At 39.2% G+C, this 15,373-nt stretch overlaps 1 protein-coding gene across 1 annotated transcript; it reads left to right on the top strand.

Moving 5' to 3' along the window:
• Positions 1-529: 529 nt before the first annotated feature.
• Positions 530-15,348, top strand: LOC143284723 (RNA polymerase II-associated protein 3-like). The gene is made up of 10 exons (XM_076591666.1): positions 530-816; positions 2,418-2,549; positions 4,489-4,605; positions 5,105-5,232; positions 6,892-7,084; positions 8,755-8,862; positions 9,545-10,072; positions 12,462-12,559; positions 13,863-13,957; positions 14,821-15,348. The coding sequence occupies exons 1-10, from the start codon at positions 655-657 to the stop codon at positions 14,907-14,909; spliced, it is 1,650 nt and encodes a 549-aa protein (XP_076447781.1). The 5' UTR covers positions 530-654; the 3' UTR covers positions 14,910-15,348.
• The last annotated feature ends 25 nt before the right edge of the window (positions 15,349-15,373 follow it).

The following is a 15,373-nucleotide window of genomic DNA, read 5'->3' on the forward strand; positions in this document are numbered from 1 at the left end:
AATTCCCCAATGAAGGTATGTATTGCCCAGAATGTTCAAAACCATACTTTTGACTTGTTTCCTGCTTCTTTTTGTATGCTTGTTCTCAGAGATTTTACATCACATGTTATAAATTTATACTGAATGCGCAATGAATAATCATACTATAGAACATAACACCATTGCTGCAGCTGGTACAAGTAAGTATATATTGCCAATATAAACTATACTAGAGCCGTGCAATTGACCATCACACAAAAATGTCAGACGACTCTTTTTCAGTGCTGAACATAGCCTTTTGAGAGGCATTGTGTTTGCAGCAAACTTGTAAGATACTGCAGCTGACAATGGGAGGATTAAAGACAACTTAACAACATAACAAAGAAAGGAGGAGAGAGGGGAAACAGGTACTGATCGCACGGAGAAGATTAAAACAGAAGAATTGCACTCGAATAAACTTTTTTTTTTTTTTAATAGTTCCTGTTCCGACTAAAAGACAAACTTGGGAACGGACGTGGGTGCAACCGTCCTAAGGAGAGACAACTCTTGATGTCGAAACATGTCTGCGCCCATACGCACTTGAGCAATGTGCTGGAACCTTCCTTAGCAACTGTCACGTTTTGGAAGTTTTCTGTCCATATAGAATCTCCAGGTTTTTAGTTTCTAAACGTCACAATGGCTGTTTCTCCGCACGAAGAGAAAATGTTCGGTCTTCATCGACAACTAAGACAGAATCAGCAGGATTTACAAGATTTTCTGTCCGACCTCGGCAACTGGGAGGATGAAATGAAAACAAAGGAAAAAGATCTACTGAATAAGAAAGCGGATGATCCCACGGTTTGCTCTTTCTCAGTCTCTCTCTCTCCCTCTGTGTGTGTGTGTGTGTGTGTGTGTGTGTGTGCAATAATGACGATAATAACAATTATTATTATTATTATTATTAATGTTGTTTTTTGTTGTTGTCAGTTTGTTCCTCTTCTTCTTCTTCTTCATTTATTTATCAGCGACTCACTAGTCTCAGTCTCAAGGTACTCCATAACACTAAACACTATACTGAACAGCTTTGGTGAACTGACCTGGGCGACTTGTTGTTGTCATTATGTGATTTTGTCACTATAGTAGAAATTTAATGCCAATAGGATAGAAATGGTTACATTTAGAATGGGTGAATGGGTGAAAAGTTCGCAACATACAGTTATATTAAGTAGAACTTTTAATAATCGCTGCATGATGTATAAGAATACATGTAATTAAATGAGTTAATTATTTCAGTTCGATGAGTAATTGACTGTGTGCAACCACCTGACAATCCAGTAACTGTTACTGTGTATTAGTACAGCATATCATAATATTAGATTATTGTGATATGACACATGCACTCACACACATGGGCACACAAACACCCCCACCCCCCCCACACACACACACTACACACACACACACACACACACACACACACACACACACACACACACACACACACACACACACATGCACTCACACACACACATTTTGAGTCAGTAAAAATGGAAAGACACTGCAAGTGAATGAAAATAAAAAGGCAACACTGTTTTATGGTGAGATCATTCCATTTCTGATGAGGACATAGTATCCTGTTATTAAGTATTAATTACTTTAGTCCATGGGTTCATTGTCTGACATGTTTCTTTGTTAGCTGGGATATTTAGTGTAACAAACTCATGTTACAAGTCAGTCCTTCACAGTTTACAAACTTGTACAGGAGTGTTTTTTAACATACTGATATTGAGTGATAATGATACATTGTTGATTTGTATCAGTTGAGTGATACTACTTTTTTCAGTTGTATCATTTATGATGTTGATTTATTTAATCATACATTGTTGATTTGTATCAATTGAGTGATACTACTTTGTTCAATTGTATTATTTATGATGTTGATTTATTTAGTCATCCTCTGATAACACCATGCAGCCATTATTAACTACTTAATAACTGTATGTTGGGAGCTTTTCACCCATTTTAAATGTAACTAGTTATAACTGACTAATACGTTCTGGTTTGACTTGGAAAATGTGTTGACTGATTAGTTTTAATGTCCCATTCATTTTGGTGTGAAGGGGACAGTAACCAGTTCTGGATTATGTTTGGGTGATTAAGGACATTGCTTTTGTCCTATTCTGCAAGTGGATGTACAACCCTGGGCAATGTAGCCAAAGTTTCATACTGACCTGAGACTGAGAATTCTGTTGTCTCAAGAAATAATGAAGTAAAAACTAAAGAAGGTAATACAACATTTGGTATATATATATATATATGTATATATTTTCTTCTTCTTCTTTAAAAAAAAAAAGAAAAAGAAATCTTTATTTATTTTTTTCTCTTATTGTTTTAACAATGCTATTACAAATCACAGTTCAGTGCAGTACAATTTGATACTCATCATATTGTGCTTTCAGAATTTACCACCAGTGAGAAACAGCCTTGATAAAAAGAAGCTGAAGAAGAAACGAAGAAAGAAACCAGAGCAGCCAGCTGACAAAAAGAGAATCAGTGGCTTTGACTTCAGAGCTTGGGATAAATTTGATGTGGTGAGTGACACTGGGCCATAGTCATTAGTGCAAAATGTTATGTAAAAATTTCATGTAATGATGAGTACCCTCTCCAGTGATTGAATGAATGAATTGTTTATTCATTATAGTCCAGTGAGAAATACCGTATTACTGTCAGTTGATTACACCGGTGCACTGGTGGTTGTTATTATTCAAATATATTCCAAATTTGAAAATAGGTTTGGGTGTTGAAATTCCTCTTGTAGTTTACCTTTCTCTTCTTCTTCTTCCTCATCTTCCACATTCATGGGCTTCAACTCCCATGTTGACATGTATACGTATATATATATATGTGTGTAAGTGGGCTTTAGTGTGTAATGTGTGGCTTGGATCAATGCGTTTGTGTTACAGTTAGTGTGTGTGACTCTGCAGTTCATTGATAGAGGAAGTATTTTCATACCGACTGAAGCAGAGTGAAGCATAGTTGTTCAGTGCCAAAAACATTCATGATTTATATGGATAGGGGGAAAAAAAAAAGTCAAAATCTCTGCCATTATCACAAGACAGTGGACTGAGTCTGTACGTTAGTGATCACACTGTGGATTTTGACCAGCGTAAATAGTGGCTGAACAGTCCCAGTGCTGTAACGGCAGTTTAAAGGTGGTGTTGTGGCTTAGTGGTAATGCATCTGCCTTGGAAGCAAGAGAATCTAAGCACACGGGATCGAATCCCACACTCTGCAGTTTTCTCCCACTCCACTAGACCTTGACTAGCTTGAGTGGTGGTCTGGATGCTAGTCATTTGGATGAGACTGTAAACCAAGGTCCTGTATGTTGCATGACGTTAGCACACATAAAAGAACCCACAGCAGCAAAGGATTGTCCCTGGCCAAATTCTGTAGAAAAATCCACTTTGATAGGAAAACAAATTATACACTTACAGGCAGGGGGGGGGGGGGGGGGGGGAATATATATATATCTGTATAATTGTATCTGTATCTTAAGTGCATAAAGTATGTATTCATGAGCAACACTGCACTGTAGTGACACACTCACCCTGAGGAGAGCAGACCAGATTCACACAGAGAAATCTGTTGCGACAAAATAGTGATATGATACTGCTCAGAGAATTATGAAATTACTAAAACGTTGAGGGAGCTGGAGTGGCAGCAGTGTGTGCAGTTCTACACTGCCTTTTCTTTAACCAGCTGTGTGTTTGAACAGTTTCCTCAACTTGCTTTGATTCGAGTTGATCTTCCTTCAAAGTACACCAGACACAGTTCCTAGCAATGTTTTCCCATTCTTATCAGTATTAGTTCAATGGCAGCGGAGATCAGGTCTCTTTGACTGTACTTCACTGTGGTGGAGAAAAGGGACTATCCAACTGCTTGAGACCCAGTCTACGGTTGACTGTTGGCTATAGTTTAACCTACTATCGGGATGGTCTTTTGGGATGGAAACCTACTCCATGCTCCAGACTTGCATGCTCAGCGATAGATCTAAAGTTGGTTGTATTTGGGGTTTGCGATTGTGCTTGCAAATGACTCGTTGTTCAGAACTGAAGAGGAGCTTACCACTACATTGATTTTGATACTCATCTTGAAGCATTACTCACTACAAGATATCGTGTGTTAGCACATTTGTATGTGGTAATTATGAAATATTGATTATGTAGTGATTCCAGTCTGTTGCAGACTACATAAAAATCTTCATATGTTGTGATAAGGATGATTGAGAACTCCTGTTATATGCCATTTGTGAAAAAGAATGAAACAAAACAAAATTGAACTCAGAACCAATATACTTTCCTTTTTTTTAAAAAAAATTGTTTCTTTTGTCAGAAACTGCTTATCTTTGCCTTCTCTCAGTCAGTATATCTTTAGTTTATAATCTTGACACTGATAATTCATATCTGCATGTCAGATGGTGAAACATGTTGGATGTATTGTATAGGTCATAAGATAGTTTGTGCATTCCAGGACAAAGCTCTTGAAGATATTGATGGAGAAAACAAGAAGTCATCTTCAGAGTATGAAACTGATGAAGAGTGGGAAGCAGAGAGGAAGAAACATTTAGCCAATGAGGAGAAGAACACAGTAAGTTGATTATTACCTATACAGCAAATAGTTCAGTGTGTTATGAGTGTGCGTTTTTGTGTGTGTGTGCGTGTGTTTGTGTGAGTGTGTGCATGTGTGTGTGTGTTTGTGTAACTTTTTATTAACATATATGTATATATACATGAGTAATCATAGTGTGTTAATGAAAGAGAGAGAGAGAGAGAGTGTGTGTGTGTGTGTGTGTGTGTCTGTGTGAACTTGTTATTTGCACACACACACACACACACACACACACACACACACATACACACACACACACACATTCTCTCTCTCTCTCTCTCTCTCTCTCTCTCTCTATATATATATATATATATATATATATATATATATATATATATATATATATATACATGAGTAGAAGTGGTATTCAATTTCATGTCTTTCTACTCTTAAGTGATTTTAGTTATATACATCATCATTCATACAGGTGTGTGTGTGTGTGTGTGTGTGTGTGTTTTGCTTTGGTGTGATTGCACAGGGCAACTCCCACCTGTCAGCTGGAGCGTTTGAGGTGGCTGTGGAGTGCTACACTCGTGGCATTGGGCTGGACCCTACCAATGCCTTGCTTCCAGCAAACCGTGCCTTGGCCCTCATCAAGATGGAAAAGTAAGAATAAGACTGAACAGTTCAGCTCAGGTGTTTCCTTTCTCTCCGCCTCATCTATGATAAATGATTGTGGTGTTGACACATTCTATGTATATATATATATATATATATATATATAAACACTCGCAAACATAAGTAACATACACTAACAAGTATGTTCATGCATACATGCACTCATCGTTTGCACACACTAAGATGGGCAGATACACTTTTGTATTTTCATATACATTGTGATGCACGCACGCATGCACATGTGCGCTCACACATGCACACAAAGACGCATTTGATTTGCATTCTGAACCTCCAGTGACAAACTCAACTTGAACATAACTATCTTTAATAAAACGTATTCTAGTAATCCATTTGAGATCTTTACTTTTTGGAATGCCAAAAGGTTATTTGGTACAAGAACGAGATAACCACAGTCCTGTTCCTGATGTTTAAGATTTGTAAGCAGTTTCTGTAAAGTATTGTTCAGATAAGAAATTATAGATATTTGTAGTTTGTGGGGGTTTGTGCTGGTTTTTTGCTTGGTTTTTTGATATGACAAATGTTTGTTTTCTGACTATGATATTTTAATCCCAATGAAATAAGCATTCATGTCACGGCCCAGAATTGGGAAGAGGGCCCCCAACGGCTGATTGAGAATGGTGGGCGCCCCACTTATTTGTTTTCAATTCAATTCAATTCAAATTCAGAATACTTTATTATCTGCTTCAACCAAAAACAGAAAATTTTCTTTAGGCTCACTTAAAATAAAATGAAATAAAATGAAATGCCCGTCAGCAAAACACACCCTTCACTTATCACCATGTACACATCAATTATCATGTAAAAAGAAAAACATGTGGGTAAGATACTATTACATTCAGAGTGTAACAACTGTGTGTGTTGCGTGTGTGCCTGTGCGTGTGCATGCATCGTTTTGTGTGTGCGCACGCGCCTGCGTGTTGAGCGTGCGCGCATGCGCGCGCATTTGTGTACGTTTCAATCATTATAAAAAGGAGAATATTCAGTAAGATAATAATAACATTTAAAAAGACAAATGCTCATCAACAGATAAAACAAAAAAAACAAAAAAAAAACTGAATGAGCAACTGGCACACCCTTCCTTGATCACAGCATACATATTAACTATCATGTTAAAAGAAAACATTTAGGTAAGAAAACAAAAATTACATTTTAAGATAAAATGAAACACACTTATCAATGAGTACTGTAATTTAAAAAAAAAAAGGTTTCTGATTGAAAAGAAAAAGAAAGGGGATTGTTATTTTTTTTCCATCTTCGTTTCTTTTAACTGTTTCGCTGCTGTTTGGGACTTTGGTCAACTAGACAGTTCACTACCACAGGCGACTGTAGTCAACATTTAGGGGCCCTCCACCCCCTTGACCAAGTTTGAAGTCATCAAGTCAGCTGTGTGGTTTTTGACATGAGCCGAACCCATGTGACTGATGAGAGCTTTGAATCTAAAATATCTGGCGCTGAGGAGTGTTTGTCACACAAAAACTGCTGTGTTGTTTTTGACATGAACCGAACCCGTGTGACTCCGAGCACTGAGTCTAAAATATCTGGCGCTGGGGAGCAGTGTTTTTCTCACACACAAAAAACGTGGCAGCGAAAGCGTTCATCAGCCCCTGTGATGCTGTCTCCCGACAGGTATGCAGCAGCAGAACTGGACTGCTCCACTGCGATAATGCTGGACCCCCTGTACGTGAAAGCCTACTTGCGGCGTGCTGCTGCCAGGGTGGGGCTGCAGCATCTGGCACCGGCGCTGGAGGATTATGAGCGAGTGCTGCAGCTGGAGCCCAACAATAAGCAGGCTCAGACTGAAGTGGACAGGCTTAAGAAGGTCAGTGGGGGTTTTTGTTTTGGTTTTTTGTTGTTGTTTTCTTGCTTGTTTGTTTGTGTGTGTGTGTGAATGTCATGCAGTTGTTGTTGCTTTTTTCATGGTGATTTTTGGTGGCTGATGATTGAGCAAGGTGCGTTTTCTTTTTTGTAGTTTCGTGTGTGTGTGTGTGTGATGTTGTCTTTTTGTGGTGATTGTTGGTAGCTGATGACTAATGGGCAGCTAGGCGCATTTTATTTTGTGTGTGTGTGTGTGTGTGTGTGTGTGTGTGTGAAAACACCATGTTGTCTTTTTGTGGTGATTGTTGGTAGCTGATGATTAATGAGCAGCAAGGTGCATTTTCTTGTGTGTGTGTGTGTGATGTTGTCTTTTTGTGGTAATTGTTGGTAGCTGATGACTTAATTTGCAGCAAAGTGCAATTTCTTTTGTATGAATGTGTGTGTGTGTGTGTGTGTGTGTGTTTGTGTGTGTGTGTGTGTGTGTGCCATACAGTTTGTTTTGGTTTTTTTGTTATATGGTGATAGTTGACACCTGATGAAAATGTTCAAGGTGTGTGTTCATTTGTGTGAGTGTGTGTGTGTGTGTGCGTGTGTGTTATCCATTATGATTTATATTGTAATAATAACCTGTTTGGTTTTGTAATCCATTATATGTATATACTATATCAATAATCTCATTATCTGTTTTTGCTTCCTCCTCTTTCCAAACACACTACATATGTACTCACATATACCACTCTGCACACACACACACACACACACACACACACACACACACACACACACACACACACACACACACACACACACACACACACATATTGACACCACCTACACATGCTGCCACTCACAGAACCGGTACCAATACATACGACGTCAGGTGTACATGTTAACGATCCTGTAATCCATGTAAGTATCAAGTAGATTAATCTACGGAAACATGAAAATACCTGGCATGCACCAACCATGACAGGAGTCGTCAGGAGGTTGATGTTGGTTGTAGAATTGTTGTAATAGGAGAACAAGAACATTATAAACTCGGGCACAGACTCTGCTGAATCAAAAGAAAGTCTGGTCATGCCTCAGAACGCACTGATTTGATTTGATTCGATTTGGATACTTATATTGTGCCTATTCTCAGTCAGAGACCAAGCTCTAAGCACTTTACAAACAGAGGGGCCATTTGCACAACAGGCTGCCTACCTGGGTAGAGCTGACTGACGGCTGCCATTGGGCGTTGATTCATTTCCTGTGTCGTTCAGTAAGGTTTCAGGCACACACACATACACACTCAGACAGACAAGTAACATTTTACGTGTATGACCATTTTGGTTATTTACCCCACTGTGTAGGAAGCCATACTCTGTTTTTGGGGGTGTACATGCTGGGTATGTTCTTGTTTCCATAACGCTGACATGGATTACAGGATCTTTAACATGCGTATTTGATCTTCTGCGTGCGTATGTATACACATGAAAGGGGATCAAGCACTAGCACAGTAGCAGGTCTGCACATATGTTGTTGACCTGGGAGATCGGAAAATTCTCCATCCTTTTAACCGTTACCAAGATTCGAACCCGGGACTCCTACTAGATTGGAAGTCCAACGCTTTGACCACTCAGCTAGTGCACCCATCACTGGTACGGGGACTAACGCATTGCTTTGCCGTGTCAGGACATACAGAGGGACAAAGAGGACACCAGGCCCTCGACAACCTCCCTGGAGAGGAGCCAGACCAGCGAAGTGAAGGCTGTGTACAAGGCCCCTGAGCAGAGATCGAAGGTGAGAGTGAGAGTGAGACTGACCAGCGAGAGGTACCGTTAGTGCTGGTGAGTAGTATTTTCCCACTCCCAGTATGTAACGTTTGAAAATGATCATGTATTCATTCCGAAATACTTGACTGTACTTTACAGTTTTGTTGTGGGTTGTTTGTTTTGGGTTTAGCTGTCTGATTAAGAGCAGCATGGCTATTGATAACTCTGAAGATTTCAGAAAGAAATGCAACCGTCCAAAACAAAAACTTAGTTGCCATTCTTTTAAGTGTACATTTATACTCTTAGTCTTACTTGCACTTCTTTATGTAGCGCCGTTGGTGTCGGGGTGAAATGTGATTTTATGTGTGTGTGTGAGTGCGTTTAAAAACATGAATGGTTTCAGCCAGGTAGAATTGTGGGTTTTATGCACAACAAAGTGTATGTATGTGTGTGTGATTGTGTGTGCATGTGTGTATGTGTGTGTTTAAAGAAATGACAGGTTTTGGACAGATAAAGTTATTTGTTTCATATCAACACACATTAAAGAATTCAAGTGGGTGCCAACAGTTGTTTACCAGACACTCACACACACACACACACACACACACACACACACACACACACACACACACACACACACACACACACACACACATACACACAAAGTGTACAGGTTATAAGCAAGTTGATATGGAATAATCTGTTCACAGAAACCCCTCAGAAGGATAGAGATTGAAGAGATTGGCCTGAAAGAAGACACGGAGAGGAAGGAAGCCATTGCCAGAGTGGAAGCGAAACAAAGCAGTGCCAAGAAAGCAATGGAAGCCAAAGACAGGGAGATGTTTGAGAAATTCACAGTCAAGGCCAGCGGTGACAATGGCGAGGCTTTTGCCAAAGACATGAAACCGGTCGGTGAGAAGGCTTCAGCTGACACAGTGCGTGATGAACCTCAGAGCCGCTTGGAAAATGCTGGAGAAGGAGAGCAGTGTTTGACGAATTTGAAAGCAGACGCTGCTTCCAAGGTGAATGCACAGAGTGCTGTTTCCAAGTCAGAAAAGAGGGACTCCTCAGGCAAACTGCTCAACGGGTCATCAGCGTCCAAGCCTTCATCCCCGAGAGAAGGGGTGAGCTTTATCGCATCCACCTTGGAGAGGGATCCTCCGCAAACTTCTTACCAGTTCCAGACCGATTTCAGAGTTCTCAAGAATGATCTTGAGGCATTCTATACTTATTTCATGGTGAGGAATAATGATTTGTGACAGAATTATCATGGGGGTAGGGTGGAGGGAAGCTACAGTGTGATGTCATATAAAATCAATGTTGTTGGGATAATTATGTGTGTGACTCAGTAAACTTACTTAACTATTGAATATTATTCTTTTCTTCCATTTTTGTGAGCTGAATTTTCCGGCTCGCCTCATTTCTGTGGATGGGGTTTTATGTGCACAACTAATTTTACGTTGTCATTTAGGTATCTGTGTTCTGTTTTGGGGGGGATGTTTGCAGGGTGGGTGTGTTCTGTAAGACATGTTGAAGATAAGGGTCAAGTACACCACCATTGGAATGCATAGAATTGTAATGCATTATTTGGCCTTGTAGTGTGAGTGTAAAATGTGCAGTTTGCATACAAAATAATAGTTTGTTCCAAGAATACCGTAAAGTTTGGTCTATTGAGCACATTTAAGCCGCACCCCCTAAATTTTGAAAAAAATTTAACTTCATACACACATAAGCCACACTGGCTTATAAGCCGCACTTATTACCGGTACCAGAACACATACAGATACTACAGAAAAGCTGTCAGTACTGTAGGTTATGAAATAAACACAAACGGAAACAACACAAAGAAAAGCAAGCAAAAATACTGCTAGCGCCACCCAAAAAAATAAATAAACACAACGAAAATAAGATCCATAATTTAGGGACAGTCACATTTATTCAACGTCATCCTGCTCACTGAAATCTTCATCTTCAGTGTCCGAGTTGAAGAGAACCAGCACAGCTTCCTCCGCCATCTTGTCACGGACTTCAGCCTCACTTTCACTAGATGAACATGAATGCAAGGTAGAGGTCGCTGCTGGTTCGTCGCTTGCACTGTCATCTTCAGTTTGAAGGCTGCATCATAGGCATTACGTCGCGTTTTTGGCATGATGAGGGGTGTGCACCTGAGCAGAGTGGAACAGAATGCAGATCTGAAGGCTTTGATTTTTAAAACGTGAACAGTTAGCATACTAACCTGTAGCTCATCCAAAAATTCATGGACAGAAATCATGATTTTGGTGAGTGGAAGGGCAGCTAAGAATAGACGAGAACGCGACACTCCTGGCATTGTTAAAATCCTCAAATAAGCCGCATCATTGTATAAGCCACAGAGGTTGAAGCTGGGAGAAAAAGTCACAGCTTATAGACCAAACTTTACGGTAGGTTTCTCTGTGTGAAATTCAAACCTGTCTCCCTCATCAGCCATGTCACCACAGAGCAGCACCATCCTTTTTTTCTTTTTTTTTTCTTTTTTTTCCCTTGATTTCTTTTTCTTTTGTAGTTTCTGCATATTGTATGTATACACATTTTCCTGTCTCAATGTGTATAGCAAATCCATTGCGTGGTACAGTTTCACATATGAAATTAACTGACTCAGCATTCATTTAGCTGAGAAGAAAAGTAAATGTGGAGGTTATTCAAGAAATATCTAACCATCAAAAAAAAAAAAAAAAAAAAAAGGAAGACAAACAAAACAAACAAAATTCTAAGTTTTGTTGGTTAGTAAAGCCAGGACTTAACGATGTTTTATTGGTAGCAAGTAATATGCAATGTCCAAAGTTGATTTTGTTCAGACTGTAGCCAGGGACAACTATCAGGTTGCTGTGTTCTTCTTGTGCTCAAGCTAGGTGCATGCTGCACACAGTAGGCTTTGCTCTGTTGTCTCATGTCAAAGGCAAGCACCCAGTCCAGTAAAAAAAAAAAGTTTGTGGCTGTGGTGGGGTTGTGTTCCATCTGTGAGCCATCCTCTTTACATTGCCCCCAACATTTCTCAGTTTCAGTTTCTCAAAGATACGTCACTGCGTTCAGATAAAGTCATATTTACTACAGATCTGCAAGTACATTTTTTTCTCAAGGCCTGACAAAGTGCACTAGGTTATGCTCCTGGTGAGACATCTGCCCAGCAGATTTCATGTAGGATATATATATATGGATTTGTCCAAACGGATTGATGCCTCCATGAAACCAACACATTCTTTGGTGATGTTTGGCCTTACTTAAATTCCAGATATTCTTTGAATTTGAGTGGGCTTTTTTTGTTTCCAAGATACATTAACTGGAGCGATATTATATCAAACTCATTTGCCTGGTTTCATTTTAGGGGAGGGTCTTTAATAAATAAAATATCATGTCACATAAACCTTGTTTTTTCAGTATACGGGTGAATCATTTAGCATGTCTGTACATGGTTTATTTACTTTCCTTGTTGTTAGCTGGTTGTTTGAAGCATTGCAGTGTAAGAGTTTAAATGTGTGTGTTTGAATGTGCACTTAAATTGTGTAGATCTGTTCACGTGTCTGTAGATTATTGGATTATGATACATTGTTGTCAGCTATTGTCCTGTTGATATCAGTGTTGGTGTTGCAGAGAATAGATCCTGCGTTATTTGCCAAGTTGTTCGGCAAGAGTCTGGAGGCGTCAATGCTGCTTAAAATTGTGGAAGCCATTCGGACATATTGTATACCGTGAGTATATTAACCAGATGTATAATTTAGTCTCTGTGTGACTGCAAATTCTTTTAAAACAATTCTGCATATCCAGATGTATGTCAAGTTTGTGTGTATGATTTTTAAAATGATAAATCTAAGTGTCCCAATGTATCATAAGTGTGTAAGGTAGAATTTTTTGTTTAATTCCTTGTCTTTTATTCCAAGAATACTTGCACTGGGTCTTTTTTGAAACACCATTTGTGAGTTTGTATTTTAGTAATGACTTCTTTGTTGTTGAGAAGTTATAGGTTGGTTTTAATGAGCAGACGAGATGTGACCACAGATGCCCTGCAATGTGTTTGGACCCTGGCAGGCCACTGAGCACTCTATCAATGTATTTGGGCATTTTTTTGTTTCTTTGTTCTTGTACATCATGTCAGGTAAGGATGGGTGAGGTGATGAGATGTAGTATGTTCTATCTCGGGGGGGAAAAGAAGCAAGACAGATCAAAAAACAATTATTATTGTCTCCTCCCATTAACAGAGATGCCAACTGTTATGATTTTTTCCATATTTTGTTATACTCGATTGCAGTTTGTTCCAACGTTACGCCAACGTCAAAATTGTTCCATCAAGTTCATTTTCGACTACATAGCATGGTCACATGTTTTCCTGTCGTAACATTACCCAGAAACTCTAGACGTATCGATCATGAGGCCAGGGCAGTCACTACCACCTTTGGTCTCACATGATGATGCTCAGCAAATCACATGCATGTTTACATTGAAACAGCATTGTTTGGACCAGTCAGCTTAATCGTTTGCCGGAACAGACAGAATGTGGTTGTTTCAAGTTGCGTGTGCCCAGTAGATTAAGCTATGGTGTGTTTGTATGCTTTGTTGATAAAATGTATGTTTGCTGATGTGGCTCAGAGTCCGAGTGTTCCTACCAAATGCAAAATGTTCCTACCAATTTTCCTGATTTTTCCTACAAACACTTGTCAGGGGTTGGCATTTATGCATTAATGTCACTTATGTTTTCATTTTTTCTTTCGTGTTTTTGGGTCTATTGTCTCCTTTTTGTGCTTTCTTCTGTTGACTGCGTTCTTTTGTCATTTCAAATTGCTCTGTTTCTGTCCACCCCACCCCCCATTTGAAATTGTTATCTGGTCGTTTCAAACAACCCTTCTCAATGCAACCAGTTTTAGAACCCAAGTTTTTTTCCCAACTGCAGAATGAAATTTATTCAATCATAATAAAACGATATCACCCATTCTTCAAACCCAGTTTATGCTAAATAATTCTTTTTTTAATATTATTCATGACACATCTGTATTCCAGAGCCCATGATGACTGCTTCCATCAGCTAAAGAGCCTGGCTGAAGTCAACAGGTTCTCAACAACAGTCATGTTCTTTTCAAGCAAGGAGAAACAAGGTGGGTTTTTACTGTGGTTTTGTTTTCCACTGCTGTATTTGTGTTGGGATGCGTTAAACACATGGGGGGGAGAGGGTAAGAGGATGTGTGAGTGTGTGATCGTAGGGAGGCATATATGAAAGCAACAATATTGAGGGTGGGTTTTCCAGTTTATTTATGAACGGGCTGTGATTGGTGGTAATCAAAATTATTTTGAAAGAATGTCATGTCGATTGACTGACCAGCACTTTAGCCAGTCATCTGCTGATTTCTGCCTTTTTTTCCCTTCTTTTTCTTTAATCTTTGTGGTGTATCTGTGGAATAGTGATGTCTCCTTCAAACTGAAACCATGTTGATTGTGAACCACATCACAAAGCATACAAATAAAATCAACATGTCAACTAACAAAGCCAAGTTTTCACCCATTGTTTCATGTTGATTGTGAACCACATCACAAAGCATACAAATAAAATCAACATGTCAGCTGTCAAAGCCATGTTTTCACCCATTGTTTCTCTGCTGTCAGAGGACCATGAAAAGTGAAATAAAACAAACACAGGTTATACTCACATGTCCACACATAGTGACACAAACATGTATGTGCAGACATTTTGTGGATTCTGAGCTGGTCACGTTTTTTTTCTTTTTTTCAAAGGTTATTTCGGATAGTTTTCTTTTATTCATTCACTGGTTAGTTTAACTTTTAAGTATCTGGCATATTGATGGTGATTACTTTCTGCTTAGATCATAGCCTTGATGCAACTAGCACTGGCTAACGCAGACAGACCCAGTTTTTAAGGCCTTTGTCTTCTGCAGCGTGTGAAGTTTCAAACAATGAGATAACCACAGTCTGTTGCTGCATTACACATTCTCTTTATTCACAGGTATTAAAGAACTCTTCCAGTACCTGAAGGCTGAAGGAAATCATCCAGAATCTGAGGTGGAGAGTCTGATGAAGAAGTATGAGGTCTGAAAATCAAGAATTCAGCTCTTCCCTGGTTTTCCATACACACTTAAGTGACATTTTGTGACAGACAGAAGCATTACTTGCATTGCATTGTACTCTTGTGGACAACTATTTTGTGATAAAGATTGATCGTTGAGAAACTTGGTGAATGTTTCATTAAACTGCTTGAATGGTTATCATAAAACTGTTGTATTTTCTTTGTGTGAATCTTGGATTAAACCAGTGACAAAAAAACACAAAAAAAACACCCCTTTTTTGAGTCACGTTTCTGATCAAGAGGACACCCACACCTACACTTTGATTCACACATAGGGCCTTGGTTTATGACCTAATCTGAATGACTATTTACTCAGATTGATTTTCCCATCAAACTTGGGGAAAAGGGTAAGCACAGAATTTGAATCCAGACCCCCACTGGCAGATGAAACACTGTCATTACCTCTCTCTCTCTCTCTCACACACACACACAC

This window comes from Babylonia areolata, chromosome 8 (genome assembly GCF_041734735.1).
Source record: "Babylonia areolata isolate BAREFJ2019XMU chromosome 8, ASM4173473v1, whole genome shotgun sequence".
NCBI classification, from domain to species: Eukaryota; Metazoa; Mollusca; class Gastropoda; order Neogastropoda; family Buccinidae; genus Babylonia; species Babylonia areolata.

Excerpts from the sequence above, each read along its gene's own strand:
- LOC143284723 (XM_076591666.1), top strand. The coding sequence starts at position 655 with ATGGCTGTTTCTCCGCACGAAGAGAAAATGTTCGGTCTTCATCGACAA. Across the intron at positions 817-2,417 it reads AGAAAGCGGATGATCCCACG|AATTTACCACCAGTGAGAAA; the intron begins GTTTGCTCTTTC and ends TTGTGCTTTCAG. Across the intron at positions 12,560-13,862 it reads ATTCGGACATATTGTATACC|AGCCCATGATGACTGCTTCC; the intron begins GTGAGTATATTA and ends TCTGTATTCCAG.